This window comes from Scyliorhinus torazame, chromosome 3, assembly GCF_047496885.1.
Source record: "Scyliorhinus torazame isolate Kashiwa2021f chromosome 3, sScyTor2.1, whole genome shotgun sequence".
In the NCBI taxonomy this organism is placed as follows: Eukaryota; Metazoa; Chordata; class Chondrichthyes; order Carcharhiniformes; family Scyliorhinidae; genus Scyliorhinus; species Scyliorhinus torazame.
In genome coordinates, this window is record NC_092709.1 from 109,825,306 (window position 1) to 109,847,805 (window position 22,500).

At 45.6% G+C, this 22,500-nt stretch overlaps 1 protein-coding gene across 5 annotated transcripts in view; it reads left to right on the top strand.

The window, feature by feature from the left end:
• slc10a7 (solute carrier family 10 member 7) overlaps nucleotides 1-22,500 on the top strand; it is a 449,575-nt gene that overhangs the window by 277,969 nt on the left and 149,106 nt on the right. For 4 of the 5 annotated variants that reach the window (XM_072496108.1, XM_072496104.1, XM_072496103.1 and 1 more), the window contains one exon: nucleotides 3,412-3,447. Coding sequence is in view for 4 of the 5 variants with exons in the window: in XM_072496104.1 (XP_072352205.1) it covers nucleotides 3,412-3,447 (36 nt within the window). In the remaining variant the exon portion in view is untranslated. Of the gene's footprint in view, nucleotides 1-3,411; nucleotides 3,448-10,617; nucleotides 11,835-22,500 lie in introns of those variants that run through there. The other variant, XM_072496107.1, reaches the window with a different exon arrangement.

The following is a 22,500-nucleotide window of genomic DNA, read 5'->3' on the forward strand; positions in this document are numbered from 1 at the left end:
TGTTTCAGATTCCAGCATGCACAGTAATTTGCTTTTCTGTAAAGCAGGTATTCATAGAATCTCTACAGTGCAGAAGGAGGCCATTCAGCCCTTGGAGTCTGTACCAACCCTCTGAAAGACCGCCCCATCCCCATAAGTTCACTCCCCCACGCTTTCCTCATAACCCTATCTAATCTAGTCATTCCTGGATACTAATGGGCAATTTGATCATAGAATTTACAGTGCAGAAGGATGCCATTCGGTCCATCGAGCATGCACCAGCCCTTGGAAAGAGCGCCCCACTTATCCCAGGCTTCCACCCTATCATCGTAACTCAGTAACCCGACCCAACTTTATGGACACTAAGGGGCAATTTAGCATGGCCAATCCACCTAACCCGCACATCTCTGGATTGTGGGAGGAAACCGCACCTGGAGGAAGCCCACTCAGACATGGGGAGAAAGTGTAAACTCCACGCAGACGGTTACCCGAGGCCGGAATTGAACCTGGGACCCTGGAGCTGTGAGGCAACAGTGCTAACCACGTTGCCGCCGTGTGCCCTGAGGGCTAACTATTTAACAGGGAATTGAAAGCTGAGATGGTCTCTTGTTGTTTAAGTGGGAATAAAGATAGCAGTTACGGATTACTGTATTCACTGTATTGATTAACATTATTTAAATGGTAATTGTGAGCTATTTTCTGGTGTGATGTTAAAGATATTTTAATACTGTTAGAAATAAAGTTTGTTTTAATATACGAGGTCCATATTTTTTCATGAAATCGCACTTGAGTGAGGTATCCTTTCCTCACAGTCTTACAAAATTCAAATATAATATTGGGGTTTCTATCCAGTATCTGTTGGGGTCTGGTCTGGGATCGTAATGCATGTGTGATCTGGCCACACACCGTCACCCCCAACAGTCTTTGGGGCACATTTATTGAAAGGTGTAGCTAGGTTGGGAGATTTCATTAAGGAACAAGGTGTTATCACCCTTCAGCCAGGTTTCTGTTAACTCCATGATGTCGATGCCAACAGCCACAGCAACTTCATGGATGGTAAGGACTTTGTTCACAAGTGAATGGATATTCTAGAGGGAGATGCATAAAGCGTGGGTTGAAAGGACAATGAGAGCGTGTGATGGGGCAGTTGGAGTTGATGCTCAAAATGAGCCAGCACAGAGTACTCAATGAGCCCATCAGAAGAATGAGGTACTGTAGAGGAAACTAAGCGGAACATGTAACGCTTATTTGAATCAAGCCAAGGACAGCAGCAGCAATGTAGGGAAGTAGAGGAATACTGAAGGGTTAGTGTAGCGAAGGGCAGAGAAAGAAGAAGTGAAATGAGGCATGACAACAAAAGAGAGAGTTTTAGCATAAATAAAGAGAAAAGAAGCTAAAAAGAGCAAAAATGGAAATAAAGTAACGGGCTTAGGTCTGGAGCAGCACTCGAAATGTGCACATGAATGGACTCAGATAAAGTTCAAGTTACATGCCTGGTTACATAAAACATAGGGTACTTAAAAATCTGGGTGTAAATAAGAAAAAGATAAAAGATATAGGAAGGAGTCCCAATATTCAAGTCAGAGGAAAAAGCAGAAAATGCTGAAAAATCCCAGCAGATCTGGCTGCATCTATGGAGAGACAAACAGAGTTAACATTTTGAGTCTGCGTAACTTTCTAGCTCATTTTCATGCTGTTGTTATTTCAGCAAATTCTGAACAATCCCATTTCTTAAAAGTATTCTGTTCTGTACTCGGTTTTAAAGTTGCAAATTGTTAGGTTAATCTAAAAAGCTGAATTTGCAAGCATATTATCTTTTTTGATGTTATTCTTCTCAGTAAAATAATGCTTTTGGTTCACTGGAAAGGGAATTTACTGTTTGGCAGTATGACGTACGTCTGACAACACCGAACATTTGACATCTTTACGGAGTCTACTTTGTCATTTTGTATGAAAATATCACTGTGAAATCCAATTGCTCTGTTATGCAAAATTATGAATAACAAAGGAAGTCAAATGGTGTGACTGCAACTTTGACAGTGAAATTGTTCTCTTTATAGTTTTTTTGTGTAATAATTGCCCACTGTGAATTCGACCCGTACACGATTTTGTAACATTGGCCCAATGAGCCCTGATAACAACTATGGCCTTGATGTGAACTGCATCCGATGAGCATGAGAGAGTACAGGAGGGGTGGTGATGTGTGAGGGAAATGTGAAATTTGGGCCTTCTGAATCCAACTCACATGCATTAGTAGACTAACAGTGCAATTAGCAGAATGATTTTAAATTAACTGGCAATGATTGGGTTTTCCAGGGATTGGGGGACAGTGGGGTGAACAAGGTGCCGTTTGACTGAAAAAAACCTTAATATTTGTCATTAATTGTGGGCGACACAGTAGCCCAGTGGTTAGCACAGTTGCATCACAGCTCCATGGTCAATTCCCGGCTTGGATCACAGTCTGTGTGGAGTCTGCACACTCTCCCCGTGTCTACATGGGTTTCCTCCCATAGTCCAAAGATGTTCAGGTTAGGTGGATTGGCCATGCTAAATTGCCCTTAGGTTAGGTGGGGTTACAGGGAAAGAGTGGAGGTGTGAGCTTAAGTACGGTGCTCTTTCCAAGAGCTGGTAGACTCGATGGGCTGAATGGCCTCCTTCTGCACTATAAATTCTATCTATGATTGAAATAGAGGTGGGATGAATAAACTACTGCCAGCCTCAAATCATTCTATTACCACATAAAAGCAGCTGTTCCAGCACTCCAGGTGGGCCAGGAGATGCAGGAGTATTTTCCCAAGGCCCAGCCGTTTTCTCCAGCCCTGATCTGCAATACCCATTCACTTTAACCTTGCCTGTTGCATCCCCCATCTCAAGCCCAGCTGTTTCCATGTCTCCTCAGCTCTACCGACCACCAGCCACTTCCCATCCTACCCCACCCCACCAGATTATCTCTTTCCCTTTCCAGTCACCCTTAATTGGTTCTCTTGCCACTACTAACCTCTCACAGCATCTGTATTTCCTATTCTTGCTTTTCTCTGTTTCCTGGCCCACAACATTGTTAAAGCAGAGAGTTTGTTCATTCAAGATGCTTATGTTTATATTGGGGCCTTCATTGCCATATTGATAGTTGTCAGGCTCGCTTCGGAACCTACCATTTCAGCTTTCTTTGGCCTGTGCTCCACAAAATGTTTCTTGTTGTCACTGGTACAGCAAGCTATGGACACACTGGTACTAGCAAAACACACTTTTGGATTTGCAAATGATTTGGTGGCAATTGGAACCTATAAAAGGGAACTTGATAATTATCTGCTGGTTTGAGAGTTGCAGAAATGTTTATTTCAGAGGGAATATTACTAATTTTTTTCATTTATTTTTGTTTTATATTAATTGGTTTCCCTTGAAGAGCAATTATCAATACACTTTTTCTTTCAGGGAATTGTTATCACACCGCTATTACTTCTGCTGTTTGTGAGTACATACTATTTTCTATATATATATATAGATATGTGATTCTGAACTGTATGCTTAATTATAAAACTCTACAAGCTAATTTTAAATTAATGTTTCCTTGTATTTAAGTACAAGCTAATTTTAAATTAATGTTTCCTTGAATTTAAGTACAAAATACTATCAGTTCATGAAAGTGTTTAACCTTGAACGAAACTTGTTCATTGTTCTTGCTGTTATTATATTTCAGTGTCCTTAAAACCCATGGTTTATATGTCATTCAATTCATGACATTTTGAACAAAAGTAATTGAAAATGTCGTCATAAAATGTATAACATGCCTTTAGTTAAATTTATGGTAAACACCATTTCTAAACTGCAAAATGTTAAACAGTACACTATGCTGGTTATATAATACGATCTGATTTCTGCACACACTAGATGTTACTTAACAGTCCTTGACTTATGTAACTTCCTGGGTTTCAACTCCACTTTGCTGCCCATCTTCCATATCCCTTGACTCCCTATGAGAACGAAACTTTGTCTATCTGGACCTTGAATGTATTCAATGATGGAACATGCATGACCCTCTGAAGTAGAAAATTCCAAAGATTCACAATCCTTTGAGTGAAGTCATTTCTCCTCATCTCAGTCCTAAATGATAGGCCTCTTATGATGAGGCTGTGCCCCCACATTTTAGATGCCCTTGCCAGCGGTAACAATCCAGGGATTATTATCTTTGATGCTTTCTGTTTTAACTTGGACCCCATTCTTTCAATTTTCCTAGTGGAACATCATTCCTGATTCTGTCTGTCATTGGTTCCCATGTGAACCACAACAACTGGATCTTCTCCCTCCTGCTCCAAGTTCCTCTCAACGCCATAGTCCCAGTGCTAACCACTGCGCCACCGTGCTGCCCTACTGTATGAAATTTTGGACCACTCGCTGTGGGACTAAAATAACTCCGGGGGCCAGTTTAACTAGTTGGCTGGACAGCTGGTTTGTGATGCAGACCAAGACCAACTGCACAGGTTCAGTTCCTGTATTGGCTGAGGTTATTCATGAAGGCCCCACCTTCTCTAGCTTGCCTCTCGCCTGAGGTTACATCACTACATGTCAGCTCTTCCCCTCAAAGGGGAAAGCAGCTTATGACATTCTGGGACTATGGCGACTTTAATTTAATATAATACCACTGGAGAAAATGTAATGCAGATTTAACAGGATTTGAGGGCTGTAAATTCTGAGGAATAGTTGAGAGCTACTAGATTTGTAATCTCTCAAACCAAGACAAATGAGGAAGAATTCAGTGACGTTTTTGGAATTAATAAAAAATAATTGAAATGATAAATGTTAGGTTATTTTCATTCACATGCCTGACACCAGATTAATATTTCCATTAATGTGCCAAATATCAGACTCCCTAAGCAATTGCTCTACTTGGAACCCGGTCATGGCAGGAGACTCCCAGGAGGACAGCGAGCGCGCTTTGGGGATGTTCCTCAAAGCATCCCTGAAGAGGTCAGACATACTCATGGGAGACCCTAGCTTTGATCTGCCAAAGCAGAGAAGGCTCATTTGGCAAGGTACCAAACATGCTGAGAAACTTAGTTAGGAAGGTGCAGAGGTGAAGTCAAGGCATAAGAGGGAATGCACAAACCTCCAAGCAATCCATCTACCCAATCCTTCAAAGCACCCCCTGCCTGCAAGTGTGCTGATCACACATAGGACTTATCAGCTATCTCAGAACCCATTGAACTGGACATCCAAGAGACTGCCCATGAAGAAGGATTTCCATTAGCCGATATATCAAAGACACGTTACATGATGAGGGCGATTATGACAAAATATGGTGAATGTAAAGTGTAATTGACATGTGACCACAAGTGGTGAATACCAAATCAATTACAGTCGGTATCTAATAATTAATTGAATAATATAAAATAGTGTAAAAACAAAGTGAAAAAAGATAGTAAGAGCTCATAAAGGGAGCAAGAAATTGCAAGAGACATCAAATTTGCAACAATTACACAATTGCATTAGGAAAACAAAGGTGGTGAGAAATACTGTGGGCACCTAGACAATTGATAACAGTAATATGATCAATAAAGGGAGCAAGAAATTGCAAGAGACATCAAATTTGCAACAATTATACAATTGCATTAGGAAAACAAAGGTGGTGAGAAATACTGTGACAATTGATAACAGTAATATGATCAATAAAAATAAGGAATTGGCGGAAATGCTGAAAAATTATTTGCTTCAGTTTTTACAGTAGAGGAAGAGATGCCATGCCAGACACCCTAAAGAAACTAATATTGAATCAGGATTAGATGTTCACCCAAATTCATGTATCCAAAGGCACTGTAATAAAGAAAATAATGGCACTAAGGAAGGATAAATTCCCAGGAACAGATGTTTTCATCTTAGGAAATAGGTGAGCACATTACCTAAGCTCTGACCATAACCATTCTGTTCATTACCTGCAAATCATATTTGACCCTGAGATGAGCTTCTGACCACAAATTCGCATGATCACTAAGATGGGCTATTTCCACTTTCGTAACATCTTCCAAATTTGCAACCTGCGTCAAGTGATCTATTGTTGAAACCCTCATTCTTGCCTTTGTTATCTCTATGCTTGACTATTCCAGTGTACTCCTGGCTGGCCTCCCACATTCTACCCTCCATAAACTAGAGGCCATCCAAATCTCTCATGTCCATAAAAACAACAACTTGTGCACAATGGCAATGGGTGGCACAGTGGTGAGCACTGCCGCCTCACAGCTCCAGGTACCCGGGTTCAATTCCGGCCTCGTGTGACTCTCGAGTTTGCATGTTCTCCCCTTGTCTGTGTGGATTTCCTCCAGGTGCTCCGGTTGCCTCCCACATTCCAAAGATGTGCAGGTTAGGTGGATTGGCCATGCTAAATTGCCCCTTAGTGTCCAAAAGGTTACTAGGTTACGGGAATAGGGTGGAGGCGTGGGATTAAGTAGGGTGCTCTTACCAAGGGCCAGTGCAGACTCGATGGGCCAAATGGCCTCCTTCTGCACTGTAAATTCTATGATTCTATGAACTTATATTCAACATCTTTAACCTAATAAAATGTCCCAAAGTACTTAATTGGAGCATTATAAAACAAATGATGACATAAAGCCACATAAGCAGATATTAGGTCAGTTGACAACAGATATACATTCCACTGAGACACAGAAACCAAACAGAAAAGGTGAATCAGCAGTGGCTAACAAAATAAGATTTCATTAGGTCAAGGGAACTGACTGCGACAAAAGTGGTAAGCCCAAGGATTGGGAGCAAGTTGTAATCCAATAAAGGATGACCAATAACCTTATAAAGATTAGCCAGGACAAACGTGGGTCCATTACAAACATAGGAGAATTTCTAATGGAGAATTGGGAAATGATGGAGAAACAAAACAGTTACTTTGTTACATTCCGGAGTAGCATCTCGGAGGAGTATCCAGTAATAATAATAATAATTGCTTATTGTCACAAGTAGGCTTCAATGAAGTTACTATGAAAAGCCCCTAGTCGCCATATTCCAGCGCCTGTTCAGAGGGCCGGTACGGGAATTGAACCCGCGCTGCTGCCTTGTTCTGCATTACAAGCCAGCTATTTCGCCCACTGTGCTAAACCAGCCCCCTGAGTGCTGGTAAGTGCTGAGTAAAACTAGCATTTTGTTGCAATTGCCCTTCGAAATGACCTACGTGTGCAAGGTTGGAATTTCCGCCTCACAAAGATGAAGACGGCACAAAGGAACCGGTTGAACTCTGCACCTGATATGCGCATTGCCCTCTCGTCCTGTGAACCAGATTGCAGTGAGATTGTGAGAAACAAGAAGGCTCTCCTGTCACATTAAAGGTAAGTGAAAGTGGTGGACCGTGAAGGTCGGCTGGGATCGCGAAGGTCAGCCGGCATGGGTTGCGATGTTCGGCCAGCGTGAGTCCTGAAGGTCGGCTGCCGTGGGTCCCAAAGGTCGGCCGGTTGCTAAAAGCAAAAGGAAAAAAGTTTGAGAAACACTTTTCTAGTGCCTTCGCGAGACTGCACCTGGAGTATTGTGTACGGTTTTAGTCTCCTTATCTAAGGAAGGATGTACATGCATAGAGGGAGTGCAATGAAGGTTCACCAGTCTAACCCCTGGAATGGCAGGATTCTCTGAAGATGGGAGATTGAGGGAAAACAGACCTATATTCTTCAGAGTTTTGACGAATGATAGGATGTTTTCCCTGACTGGTGAGTCTAGAACCGGGTTAAGTCTCAGAATAATGGGCAGGCCATTTAAGACTGAGCTGAGGAGGAATTTCTTCACTCAGAAGGTGGTGAATCTTTGGAATTCTCTACCCCAGAGGGCTGTGGAAACTTAGTCACTGAGCATGTTCAAGACAGAAATTAATGGATTTTTGGATACTTTTGACCTCAAAAGATATGGGGATAGTGGGGGAAAAGGCATAGATGTAGATGATCGTTTGAATGGTAGAGCAGGCTTGAAGGCGTGAATGGCCTCCTCCTGCTCCTATTTTCTTGGTCAAATAGGTAAGTTTTAAGAACGGTTTCAAAAGGGGGAAATGGAGCTAGAGAGGCAGAGAGGTACAGGGCTGTTAACCCAAAGCTTGAGGCCTAGGTAACTGAGGGCATGGCTACCAATGTTGAAGCAATTAAAAATAGGAGTACTCTAGGTTAGATGAGCACAGAATCTCCGAGGGTTGTGAGGCTACAGGAAAATACAGAGATAGGGGGCTAGATTTTACACAGCCCATCATGGTGGGAGGCATGATATCCAGGCCCACTTAATTGCGAGCACAGAAGAGATAGGGCAATCAGACTTGCTATGAATTAAGAAATGGGCAAGAGTTTTGGATGGCCTCAAGTTTATCCAAGTCATCCAAGACCGGACTTGAACCCGGCTCCCTGGCGCAGTGAGCAGTGATAATCACTGTGCCACCGTGCCATCCTTACTAGATATCTAATAAGCAGTCTGATAATTTAGCAACATATTCATACTAAGTCCTGTTCATCCATCAACCCTGTGCTCACTGACCGATATTGGCTCCCAATCAAGCAATGCCTCGATTTAAAAAAAATTACATCCTTATTTTCTAATCCTTCAGTGGCCTCGTTCCTTCCAATCTCTGTCTTCTCTTTCAGCCCCAAAACCCTCAGACAAGTTTTCACTCATTTAATTCTGAACTTTTGAGCATCCCCAATTTTAAATTATTCCACTATTGGTAGCCATGCCTTCAGTTGCCTAGTCCTTAATCTCTGGAATTCCCTCTCCAAATCTCTCTGATTCTATCTCCCTTTCTTCCTTTAAGATGCTGCTTAAACCTGCCTCTTTAACCATACTTTCCTTTTTTATAAATTTAGAATACACAATTATTTTTTCTCCAATTAAGGGGCAATGTAGCGTGACCAATCCACCTAACCTGCACATCTTTGGGTTGCGGGGGTGAAATCCATGCAGACATGGGGAGAATGTGCAAACTTCATATGGACAGTGACCCACGGCCGGGATTCGAACCTGGGTGCTCAGCGCCGCAGTCCCAGTGCTAACCACTGCGCCACATTTGACCATACTTTTTGACCCACAGCTCTAGTATTGCCTTATGAGGCTCAGTTTCTAATTTTGCTTTATAACGCTTCTATGAGGCATCTTGAGGTATTTTATTACATTAAAGTTGCTACATTATATATATGTTTGTTGTAGATCGGGTGAAACTATTTCAGGAGGAGGTCTTTTGGCCCTTCGAGCCTGCTCCGCCATTCATCACGATCATGGCTGATCATCCAACTCAATAGCTTAATCCTGCTTTCTCCCCATTGCCTTTTATCCCATTCTCCTCAAGTGCTATATCTAGCCGCCTCTTGAATATATTCAATGTTTTAGCATCAACTACTTCCTGTGGTACTGAATTCCGCAGGCTCACCACTCGTTGGGTGAAGAAATGTCTCCTCATCTCTGTCCGAAATGGTTTACCCTGAATCCTCAGACTGTGACCCCTGGTTCTGGACACACCCATCATTGGAAACATCTTCCCTGCATCTACCCTGTCTAGTCCTGTTACAATTTTATACGTTTCTATGAGATTCCCCCCTCATTCTTCTGAACTCCAGCGCGAACAATCCCAACCTAGTCAATCTCTCCTCATATGACAGTCCCGCCATCCCTGGAATCAGTCTGGTAAACCTTTGCTGCACTTCCTCGAGAACAAGAACATCCTTCCTCAGAAAAGGAGACCAAAACTGCACAAGGGAGCATAGTCTAGAAATAGAAGCATACTTTACAGGGGTGAAATTAGGAAACACTTATACACATAAAGGGTGGTAGAAATTTGGAATCCTCTCCTGCAGATGGCAATTGTAAATTTTAGATCTGACTTTTGTTATCGAAATGAATGAAGGGATTTGGGGAAAAGGCCTGAATATCGAGTTAGGTGCAGAACAGACATCATCTCATTTAATACTGGAAGAAGCTTGAGAGGGCTAAATATCCTACTCCCGTTCCTTTGCTCCCAACAGGAAAATTGTTTAGCAGGAAAATGAATTTAGATAAAGAAAAAAGCAGGAAAATAGAGCTGTGCAGAATCAGATCCTGAAAGGAGCCTAAATCCAGCACAATCAAGAATGACCAAATGCGACTAAAATTGTTATGTTTCAACTCTTTCTTTTCTTTGTGGGATTTATGGATCTAATATTCAAATTTTCAATGATTAATGCAGGACAATTGCTTGTGGCATCTCTTGTCAGGAAACAAAGGTAGTCTAGGGGCTGGTTTAGCACAGTGGGCTACACAACTGGCTTGTAATGTAGAACACTGCCAGCAGCGCGGGTTCAATTCCCGTACCGGCCTCCCCGAACAGGCGCCGGAATGTGGCGACTAGGCTTTTCACAGTAACGTCATTGTGGGCTTTTCACAGTAACGTCATTGAAGCCTACTTGTGACAATAAGTGATTATTATTATATTATTATTATTAAATAATTTATATTTATTTTTGTGGGTATTAGAAATAAGGTATAGCTTTAAATAAGCTTAATTTTGTATTGTGTGTTTTTATGTTAAGAAAGGGTTAATAACTTCAGGTTGGTTCAGTTACCTGCATTTTAATGAGAGTTTTATAACGTTAAAGCTAATAGGGGTCTGAATTCTTCAGCCGTTGGGATTCTCTGTTCCCACAGGTTTCCCGATGGCATGGGGTGACTTCAATGGGAAATCCTATTGACAAGCGGCAGGAGTGCAGAATCCCACCGCCAGCGAACAGCGTGCTGCCGAGAAATGTGGCCAACGGAATGGAGAATCCAGCCCAGGATTTAAAGAAAATCTAGACTTGCTTAGCAACCAGAGGACACACTGAGACAGCAGGAAGCTTTTGATTTACTTGTAAGCTAGTGCCAAGAGGAGCTGGACATAGGACACGGAACTACAGAGAGCAGATTTCCCAAAAGAAAATGCCAGAATCCAAGAGTAGGGACAGAAGAATGTCCCAGGAAGAAAGTTAAGTTAAACAAACGAAGAACAGGAATCTGAACAAGGTCCTGTTCAGGAAAATTAAAGTAAAGAGCAGAGGAAGAGCTCCAAATTAAAGAGGCAGCTGCAGGGACCAGATCTAAAGTCAGCTTGCGAGAAGCCAGACATCCAATGTAATCAGAATGTTGGTGACTGCATATTGCAGGCCTGTGAAGCAGTGGTGTTCTGTTGACATGGCTGGGTACCTGTGAAAGGCAAAGCTTGAATGCACGTGACGATCCAGGACAGGAATACCGAACGGAGAGGTTGAAAACTCTGGAGGTGGATCCATGGAGAATGGATTTAAGAGAAAGCATTGTGTGGAGGAGGTTTCCAAGGTGTGTTCTTCGATAACGGAGTTTGAAAATCTTGTGTGAAAGTCCAAGTTCTAGAGAGTCTAGTTGACTCATTGTGATAAGCATCTTGGGAAAATTGATGAGAAATCTGCAGAAGGTGTGCTGAATGGCATTGGTCACTTGGTTTCAGAGTGTGGGGTGTCTGGCTGCATTTTGCATGGATCGTGTACTTATTGTGATCATTATAGTACAAGATAGATTTTTAAATTTTGTTATCCTTACAAATCTGTGTCTGTAAAGGTATAGTTGGAGTGAAGAGGTAGCAAATTATAGTTAATCTGGTTTAATAAATGTTTTATTATTTTGTTAAAAGTTAATCGGCAGTCCTGTGACTGTTCATCACATATCTAAACAAAAAGTAAAAGTTAGAATCTATCAAGCCAAGTTCCATCCTGGGATCTGAATTGTCCAGTAATAACATCAGCTGGGATCGTAACATCATTCATAGTGGAAACAATATGTAGAAATAATGCCATGTGGAGCTATATTCTCTCTTCTCTTAAAACTACCAATAAAATTACAAGTGACATAAAGTTTGGAAAAAGTGCTCGTGAATTATTTGCAAATGTTTACTGCTGATCTGAGAATTTTTACTCTTCCAAAAATGGATTAATGAACATGAACATTTATTTTGTTTTTCAAAGTTACTCAGAAATTTGTGTAACTGTCATCAGCTGTAGCGTCAATTTGAAAATTAATTACTCCAGGTCAAAACTGGCAATGGTGAACTTAAGATTTTCAATTTGTCACCACAGTAGTGTCATTTCTGCACTGTACATTCTATGATTTATTGGCTATATTCATCAAGGTTCTATATTCTATATTGACCGCATAATGAAAGGTTTGGGAGCAAGCAGGTTTTTTTTTTAAACCTTAAATGCATATCCATAGGTATTTTTTAAAATAATGTCTACCTGGAGTGACCTGTCTGTGCTATAGTTCTTGTTACAATCTTGTCACACTTACTGGGACTTCACGTGGAGGTGGTGGCACTACTGGCTGAAAAGTCAAGGGGAGTCTGCCACTGCCGGGCCAAGATGCCAGGATTTTGTGGTCATCAAGCATTTAATTACCTGGGTTCATGGCCCATCAGTCAGAGGACAGGCAGTTCACCGGTCCCAAGGGCACCATAAAATTCTTGCCATTATCTTGACTCTTTTCCACTGTAAATCCCAGTATCCACATATAACTTATATTTATATATATTATAAATATATTTATTCTCCTTTTTCACATTTTCTTCCAAATTCACACCCAGCAACAAACAATATGCAGTAACGAATACAATGTCAATCCCCTTATAAACAACAACGATCCCATCCTCCCACCAACAGCCCACATGTTAACATAAACAAAAAACAAAAAGGAATCCAGAATCGCCCATAGTCACCATTAACATATACAGTCCCCCTCCCAACCCCTCCCTCCTAATGTTCGATGTAATCTAATTCTTGAAAGTGCATAATGAATAACGCTCATGAATTATAGAACCCCTCCATCGTTCCCATCAGTTCAAACTTAACCTTCTCAAGAATTAAGAATTCCAGCAGGTCCCCCCTCCGTGCCAGGGTACATAATGGAGAGGTTGATCTCCACCCCAACAGGATCTGCCTTCAGACGATCAACCTCTGCCCCCGCACCCGCTCCCAACCCCGGCTGATCCGGTACCCCGAATATAGCCATATAGCCTCCTGAGGGTCCGGGTCACGTTTCATGTGCACCACCTTGGAGATTACCCTAAAACCCACCCTCCAGTAATCCTCCAGCTTTGGACAGGACCAAAACATAGGAATGCGGTCTGCCCCCCCGGCAATGTTCACACACATCTTCTACCCCCTCAAAGAGCCGACTCATCGTCGCCCTTGAGAGGTGTGTTCTATGTACCACCTTCAGCTGTATCAGCTCCAACCTCACGCATGGGGCGGAGGCGTTCACTTTCCGGAGCACCTCACACCAGAACCCCTCCTCCACACCCTCTCCCAACTCTTCCTCCCACTTTGCTTTGATCCATTCCAGCGGTGCCTTTTCCTCTTCCAAAATAGTCCCGTAAACTGCTGACACTACCCCCTTCTCCATTCCCCCTGTCGTCAACACCTCCACCAGCAATGTGGAGGCCGGCTCCCACACTATCCCTTTCCATACTCCTGAACATCTTAACGCGATGGCCAACGGCTCAATCGCAAGTGCAAACAGCAGGGGGGACATAGGACATCCCTACCTAGTCTCATGGTGGAGAGAAAAATATCCCGAGCTGACGTTATTTGTGCGGACACTCGCCCTCGGCTCCTTATACAATAGCTTTACCCAGTCCACAAACTGTGGTCCAATTCCAAACCGCTCCAGAACTGCAATCAAATAACCCCATTCTAACCGGTCAAACGCTTTCTCCGCGTCCATTGCCACAACCATCTCTGTTTCCTTTCCCTCCCCCCGCACCCCCCCCCCGTGCAGTTAAAACCTACATATTCCTCGATTACTTTTTCAATTTTGTCAGAAAACCCTCGGTCCCCCAACAGTCCCACATCTAATTTGCACCCCGCCATCTGTATTACTCTCTTCTCCAGTACCATTTCCACCCAATGCGGAGCATGATCTGATATTGCAATTGCCGAGTACTCCAACCCCTTAACCTCAACCAGCAGAGCCTTCCCCTACATTGGCCTTCAAGCTTTTAAGATGTGCACACACCCTTGACCTCTTGACTGGACCTCCCAACCCCCTCACGTTCCAGGTGACTATCCTAACTGGGGACTCTCACCCCCCCCCCTTCTTATCCACCATCATCATAACATAACTTGCTGTAACTTTGTAAAATCATAATGCTAATTGTGCAATTGCATGCAGCTGTCGAGCTGATTTGTTTGTGTCACCTTGGCCACCAATTATCTCCTCAATTAAGTTTATTTTATGCTTCATAATTTAGTTTTGTGTATTGACTGCTTTTATTTTAATACATTCATTTATAATATTCTCCTCTGCTGCTGCTAGCTTCCTTATTTGTGTCTTGCTCTTCTGAAGCCTGTTCTTACATGCCATTGGAGTGACTTAACTTCAATCCTCACAAATCTCCGGAAGGAGAGGTTGTATGGCACCAGTTTTTTAAAGATTCTATGGAAAGATTTAAACTGGGCAGGGTCTATGATGTGGAGATGCCGGCGTTGGACTGGGGTTGACACAGTAAGAAGTCTTTCACACCAGGTTAAAGTCCAAATCACACCAGGTCCTGATGAAGGAGCTACGCTCCGAAAGCTAGTGATTCCAAATAAACCTGTTGGACTTTAACCTGGTGTTGTAAGACTTCTTACTGGGTAGGGGCTGGAAGAGAATAATAAAAAATTGTGAGATAATGACCAGCCATATAATAATAACCTTTATTGTCACAAGTCGGCTTACATTAACACTGCAATGCAGTTACTGTGAAAATCCCCTAGCCACCGTACTCCAGTCCCTGTTCAGGTACACTGATAGAGAATTCAGAATGTCCAATTCAACTAACAAGCACATCTTTCGGGACTTGTGGGAGGAATCCGGAGCACCCGGAGGAAACCCGCGCAGTCACAGGGAAAATGTGCAGACTACGCACAGACAGTGACCCAAGCCAGGAATTGAACCTGGGACCCTGGTGCTGTGAAGCAACAGTGCTAATCACTATGCTACCCCACCGCCCATCGGTTGGGGGCATGAAGGGACACTGACCCAGATAAGAGTTCTCTCCTCGAATGCACATGGCATGACCTGAGCATAATTTGGAGAAAAATAATCCTGGCTATGGGATGTTTAGGAAAGACAAGAAAATTGCAAATAAACCAGAATTGCAATATTAATAAAAGACACAAATACCATAGTAGACCTGGCAATGGAAGTAGTATGGCAGAATTAATGAACAACAAAGGGTGCAAGTCTCTTGTACAAGTTAGTTAGTGATGTAGTGATAATGTCGTGGGAGTTAGCAGGGAGACTATGGCCGGAATTCTCTGGCTATTGGGATTCTCTTTTCCCGCTGGCAGCGCACCCCCGCCCCAGGGGTGATTTCAAAAGAGGAAATGCTGGAAAATCTCAGCAGGTCTGGCAGCATCTGTAGGGAGAGAAAAGAGCTAATGTTTCGAGTCCAATCGACTACTTTTGAACAATTTTGCTTTTATCTTAGCCTGTAAAACGATGTAGATAGGTTAAATGAATAGGAAAGCAATTGGCAGATGGGATAAATGTGGGATAAATGCGAGGTTGTCCTCTTTGGCAGGAAGAATTGAAAGCCGAATACTATGTAAATGAAAAGAGACTAGATTGCTGCAGTACAGAGTGTCGTGTTCGGTGTTCTGATGTACAAACAATCCAACACGGCTGGAGATGGTGTAACTCAATTTTATTAACTACTCAACTGTAACAGTACACTGTTAACTTGGGTACGTGCATTACCAGCAAATCTGTGGACCCTGTCCTATCACTATCTGGGTGAGGCACTCAGCACATGGTGAATGTCTGAGTGGCAGGGTCTGAGCTCGGTGCTCTGAGCTGGCTGCTGCTGGAATGAGCGGGAACTGTAGTGTCCCCTGTTTTTATAGTGCGTGTGCTCTCACTGGTGATTGGCTGCGATGTGTGTTTGTTGGTTGGTCCTACTGCATGTCCATCAGTGTGTGTGTGATTGCACCATGATATGCTGATCTAAATATCATGACATCCCCCCTTTTCGCAAAGAATATGTGCCTTCATGATAATAAATAAAGAAGTGTAGTGAGTGCATCTAATCATGTGTGTGCACTATTTACAACAATATGTTCATGTGGCTGTACTATATACACAGGAAGGTGCCAGGTGCAGAAACTAACTATGTTACACCAAGAACGAAATCAATGTTATTAACAAACAATAACAAAATCTTAAACAGTATGGCAAAAAGTCTGAAACAATATGTCAGAACAAGTCAGTGAGTCCAATATGAAAAGGTTCATAAATTAAGTCTCTCAGGTGGGTGACGAATTTGGGTTGACCGCCTCAAGGGTGGGTCAGGATCCACCGGCTGAGGAACGGGCCAGGCCACGGTCGAGTGAGGAGGATGCAGGGTGACCGGAAGGTCACTAAAGTCCATTGCAGGGACAACAGGAGGGCGTGGCACCGGTGCAGGATCACGTAGCGAGCGCGGAAGCAGACGAAGGGCACGCCGATTGCGGCGGCGAATAGAGCCATCAGGCAGACAAACCAGGAACGAGGGGGGAGCTATCTGTCGGAGAACCTCAGCGGTTGACGACCAGCCGCCCTCCGGAAGGTGTATGCAGTCATTATCTCCAGGCGCCAGGGCAGGAAGATCAGTCGCCCGAGCATCATGTGTCGCCTTTTGTTGCTCACGCTGTTGCTGCATCCGCCAAAGTACCGGAGCATGGTCGAGGTCTGGGACGTAAATGGATGGCACAGTGGTCCTGAGGGTGCGACCCATAAGCAGCCGGGCCGGCGATAGGCCCGTGGACAATGGGGCCGAGCGATAGGCCAGCAAGGCGAGGCAGAAGTCAGATCCTGCATCAGCATCCTTGCAGAGGAGCCTTTAAACGATGTGGACGCCCTTTTCTGTTTTGCCATTCGACTGAGGATGCAGAGGACTGGACGTCACGTGTGTGACGTTGTATGAGCTGGCGAAGGAAGACCATTGCCTGACATCACGGTGAGCGGAATGCCGTGGCGATCAAAGGTCTCTTTTGCAGGCCCGGATGACAGCCGATGACGTGGTGTCGTGCAGGCGTCTGACCTCTGGATAGCTGGAAAAGTAGTCAATGATGATGATGTAGTCCCTGCCGAGCGCATGGAACAGGTCCACGCCCACCTTCGACCAGGGGGATGTGACCAACTCATGGGGCTGAAGGGTCTTACGGGGTTGTGCCGGCTGAAACCGCTGACAGGTGGGGCAATTGAGCACAGTGTTAGCAATGTCCTCACTTATACACAGCCTCTCGGGCCGTCCCCCGACACTTCTCAACGCCGAGATGGCCTTCGTGCAGTTGTTCTAAGACAAGCCGGTGCATGCTGTGTGGGATCACGATGCGGTCCAGCTTCAGGAGGACACCATCAACGACTGCCAAGTCGTCCCGAACGTTGTAAAACTGTGGGCATTGTCCCTTGAGCCATGTCCGTCATGTGGCGCATCACACATTGCAGAAGGGGGTCGGCCGCAGACTCACGTCGAATGTGGGCCAGACGTGCATCAGTGGCCGGCAGATTGGCAGAAGTGAAGGCTACATGTGCGTCGACTCGGTAAACGAACCCCTCAGGGTCGGACGGCGTGTTGACTGCCCTGGACAGAGCGTCTGCTATGATGAGGTCCTTACCCGGGGTGTAGACAAGTTGAAAGTTGTACCTCCGGAGTTTGAGCAGAATGCGCTGGAGGCGAGGGGTCATATCATTGAGGTCCTTTTGAATGATGCCAAACAGCGGGCAATGGTCAGTCTGCACAGTGAACTGGGGCAGGCCATACACATAGACGTGGAACTTGTCAACGCCAGTCAACAGGCCTAGGCACTCCTTTTCAATCTGGGCATAGCGCTGCTCTGTGGGGGTCATGGCCCGTGACGCATAGGCGACTGGGGCCCATGATGAGGCGTCATCCCGTTGCAGGAGGACTGCCCCAATGCCAGACTGGCTGGCGTCAGTCGAGACTTTTGTCTCCCTTGCAGGATCGAAAAACGCCAGTACTGGGGCGGTGGTGAGCTTGACCATGAGCTCCTCCCATTCACGCTGGTGGGTGGGAAGCCACTGGAATTCAGTTGTCTTCCTGACAAGGTGCCGGAGAGCTGTAGTGTGGGAAGCAAGGTTAGGGATGAACTTCCCCAGGAAGTTGACCATTCCGAGAAAGCGTAGCACCGCCTTCTTGTCTGTGGGCGTCTGCATGGCCGTGATGGCTGCCACCTTGTCAGCCTCCGGCCGCACCCCCAACCGGGAGATGTGGTCCCCAGGAACTTCAGCTTGGTTTGTCCAGAAGAGCATTTGGCTCGGTTAAGATGCAGGCCCTGGTCCCATATCCGTTTAAAGATGCGCTGGAGGCGACTGATGTGCTCCTGCGGTGTGGTGGACCAAATAATGATATCGTCTACATAGACGCGCACCCCTTCGATGCGCTCCATCATCTGTTCCATGATGCGATGGAACACTTGAGAGGCCGATATGATGCCAAATGGCATCCTATTGTAGCAGTATCTGCCAAATGGAGTGTTGAAAGTGCACAGCTTCCTGCTGGACTGATCCAATTGAATCTGCCAGAAGCCCTTTGAGGCATCAAGCTTGGTGAATATTTTTGCCCGAGCCATCTCGCACGTGATCTCCTCACGTTTGGGTATGGGGTAGTGTTCCCTCATTATGTTGCGATTTAAGTCTTTCGGGTCTATAGAGATCCGGAGCTCGCCAGAAGGCTTCTTGACGCACACCATGGAGCTGACCCATGCAGTCGGCTCTGTTACCCGGGAAAGCACTCCTTGGTCCTGAAGGTCCTGCAGCTGCTGCTTGAGGCGGTCCTTGAGGGGTGCTGGGACCCTGCGAGGTGCGTAAACTACCGGGGTGGCATCCTGTTTCAGCCGGATTTTGTACGTGTAGGGCAGTGTGCCCATGCCCTCAGACATCCTGGTTGTGCGTGAGGATTGAGTTGAGCTGCGCCCTAAAGTCTGCATCTGGGAAATCGGACGTGCCTTCTGGAGAGAGAGAGAGTGTACACGTCGAACGAGGTGGAGGATTTTGCCGTCTGTGCGCCTAGCAGAGTCCTTTGAGGAGCCCACGATTTCGAATGGTAGTATGGCTTTACGCGAGTTGTGTGTCACTTCGAGCTGGCACGACCCGGTGGCGGGGATGACGTTACCATTATAGTCAACGAGTTGACAGTTGGATGGCAGAATAGGTGGTTTAACCTTCAGGGTCTGGAATGCTGACCATGCGAGGAGATTGGCGGAGACACCAGTGTCCAGGCGGAATCTGATCAGGGATCGGTTGACCGTCAGGGTGGCACTCCACTCGTCGTCCGGATCAATGCTGTGCACTGACAGCGGCTGGTGCTTTCGACTCGGGGACAGCTTGTTCTTGTTGATGACAGCAACGCGGAAGGGCTCCCTGTCCTAAGTGTCAATGGTCTGTGTGATGTTGGGATCGGACTCGGTGAACGTGGGTTGAATTGCCCGAACGTTTCTGCGAGGCTGGTTAAACGGGTACGAGTTGGCGGGCTGAGCTGCTCGACAGCAGGCAGCATAGTGGCCCAACCTGCCACAGCGTAGGCATTGTCGTGCTTTGGCAGGACATTGCCGCTTTAAATGGGCGGAGCCACAGTTGCCGCACATCGTGACGTCAATGCGTTTGTTGCACCACCGCGCATGCACGGTGCGGTCTTGCGTCGTGCGTGCCTGCGCATCGCGTTCCTCTGCGTCAGCGTCCCCTCTTTTGGCGCGTACAAGCGTGGGAGGCCTCGGAAAGCGCGCAAAATGGCCGGCCTCCTCCAGGCCGCGGCCCGGGAGGTACTCAATCGTCTGGACCCGCTCCGCCTCGTGGGGCCCGAGATGCGCCGTTTCGGCCGCCTGAATGTGTGAGTACCAGCTGGTGGCATTCTCATGCAGGACGCAGGTCTCGACAGCAGTCGCCAGGGTGAGTTGCTTGACCCGAAGGAGCTGCTGGTGCAGGGTGTCCGACATGACTCCGAAAACTATCTGGTCGCGTATCATGGAGTCAGAGGTGGTCCCATAGCTGCAGGACTACGCGAGGATGCGGAGGTGTGTTAAATAAGACTGGAAAAGTTTGTCCTTACCCTGCAGGCGCTGCTGGAACAGGTACCTTTCGAAGCTTTTGTTTACTTCAACGCTGAAGTGTTCGTTGAACCTCAGGAGCACCATCTTGTACTTGGTTTTGTCCTCGCCGTCCGCAAATGTAAGGGAGTTAAAGATGTGGATGGCATGTTGCCCCGCCGTGGAGAGAAGAAGGGCAATCTTCCTGGTGTCCGATGCATTCACCCTGTCTGGCCTCGAGGAAGAGCTGGAAGCGCTGCTTGAACAGTTTCCAATTGACCCCGAGATTGCCAGCGATTCGGAGCGGCGGCGGCGGGTTGATGTTCTCCATGGTGCAGGACGGCGGATTGCTGATACGTTGCAGGTAGGTCTCTCAGGCGCTGGTTTGCATCCACTTCTGGTATCATGTCGTTTTGGGTGTTCTGATGTACAAACGATCCAACACGGCTGGAGATAGTGTAACTCAATTTTATTAACTACTCAACTGTAACAGCACACTGCTAACTTGGGTACGTGCATTACCAGCTAATCTGTGGACCCTGTCCTATCACTATCTGGGTGAGGCACTCAGCACATGGTGAATGTCTGAGTGGCAGGCTCTGAGCTCGGTGCTCTGAACTGGCTGCTGCTGGAATGAGCGGGAACTGTAGTGTCCCCTGTTTTTATAGTGCGTGTGCTCTCACTGGTGATTGGCTGCGATGTGTGTGTGTTGGTTGGTCCTACTGCATGTCCATCAGTGTGTGTGTGATTGCACCATGATATGCTGATCTAAATATCATGACACAGAGGGATCTGAATATCCATGTATATGATTCACAAAAAGTAGCATGCAGGTACAGCAGGTAATTAGGAAAGCGATTGGAATGTTGGGCTTTATTGCAAGGGGGTTGGAGTATAAAAATAGGGACGTCTTGCTATAACTGTGTAGGACATTGGAGACATGACCCCCTCCCCCAGTCCAGCCAGATGATTCCATACATGCAAAAAAGAAAACGCAGGACATACATAAATACACAATGTAAATACATCGGCACAGGCAACGGGTGAGCAGATGGAGTGCAGTACTACTCAGTAGAGAAGATGCATGGAGAGATCAGATCAGTCAGTAAGGGACTGATTCAGGAGCCTGGTAACAGTGGGGAAGAAGCTATTTTTGAACCTGTTAGTGCGTGTTCTCAGACTTTTGTATCCTGCCCGATGGAAGAAGTTGGAAGAGTGAATAGCCCAGGTGGGAGGGGTCTTCGATAATGCTGCCCACACTGTTTTACCACAACACAGCCGTGGATGGATTTTCTGATGGAATGATTCTGGTGTAAGGGCCTGATAAGCATACGTTACTTTATTACAATAGTGTTCCTGACATTGAATGTCAGAAAATGCACCCCATCACCGATGGGGAAGGGGACAATCACATCACACGTTTATGCCGAGGTAAAACGAGATTTCGCAGTTCTCACGCTATTTTCTGCCGAACTCACCCGATGTGAACAAAGAACAAAGAAAAGTACAGCACAGGAACAGGCCCTTCAGCCCTCCAAGCCTGCGCCGACCATGCTGCCCGTCTAAACTTAAATGTTCTACACTTCCGGAGTCCGTATCCCTCTATTCCCATCCTATTTGTGTATTTGTCAACATGCCCCTTAAACGTCACTATCGCCCCTGTTTCCACCACCTCCTCCGGCAGCGAGTTCCAGGCACTCACTACCCTCTGTGTAAAAAAACGTGCCTCATACATCTCCTGTAAACCCATGCCCCCTAATAATTGACCCCTTCACTCTGGGAAAAAGTCTTGACTATCCATCCTGTCTATGCCCCTCATAATTTTGTAGACCTCTATCAGGTCGCCCCTCAAACTCCTTTGTTCCAGTGAGAACAAACCACGTTTATTCAACCGCTCCTCATAGCTAATGCCCTCCATACCAGGCAACATCCTGGTAAATCTCTTCTGCATCCTCTCTAAAGCCTCCACATTTTTCTGGTAGCACGGTGACCAGAATTGAACACACTACTCCAAGTGTGGCCTAACTAAGGTTCTATACAGCTGCAAAATGACTTGCCAATTTTTATACCCAGTGCCTCGGCCAATGAAGGCAAGCATGCCGTATGCCTTCTTGACTACTTCTCCACCTGTGTTGCCCCTTTCGGTGACTTGTGGACCTATACACCTAGATCTCTTAGACTTTCAATACTCTTGAGGGTTCTACCATTCACTGTATATTCCCTACCTGCATTAGACCTTCCAAAATGCATTACCTCACATTTGTCCGGATTAAACTCCATCTGCCATCTCTCCGCCCAAGTCTCCAAACGATCGAAATCCTGCTGTATCGTCTGACAGTCCTCATCGCTATCTGCAATTCCACCAACCTTTGTGTCATCTGCAAACTTACTAATCAGACCAGTTACATTTTCCTCCAAATCATTTATATATACTATGAACAGCAAAGGTCGCAGCACT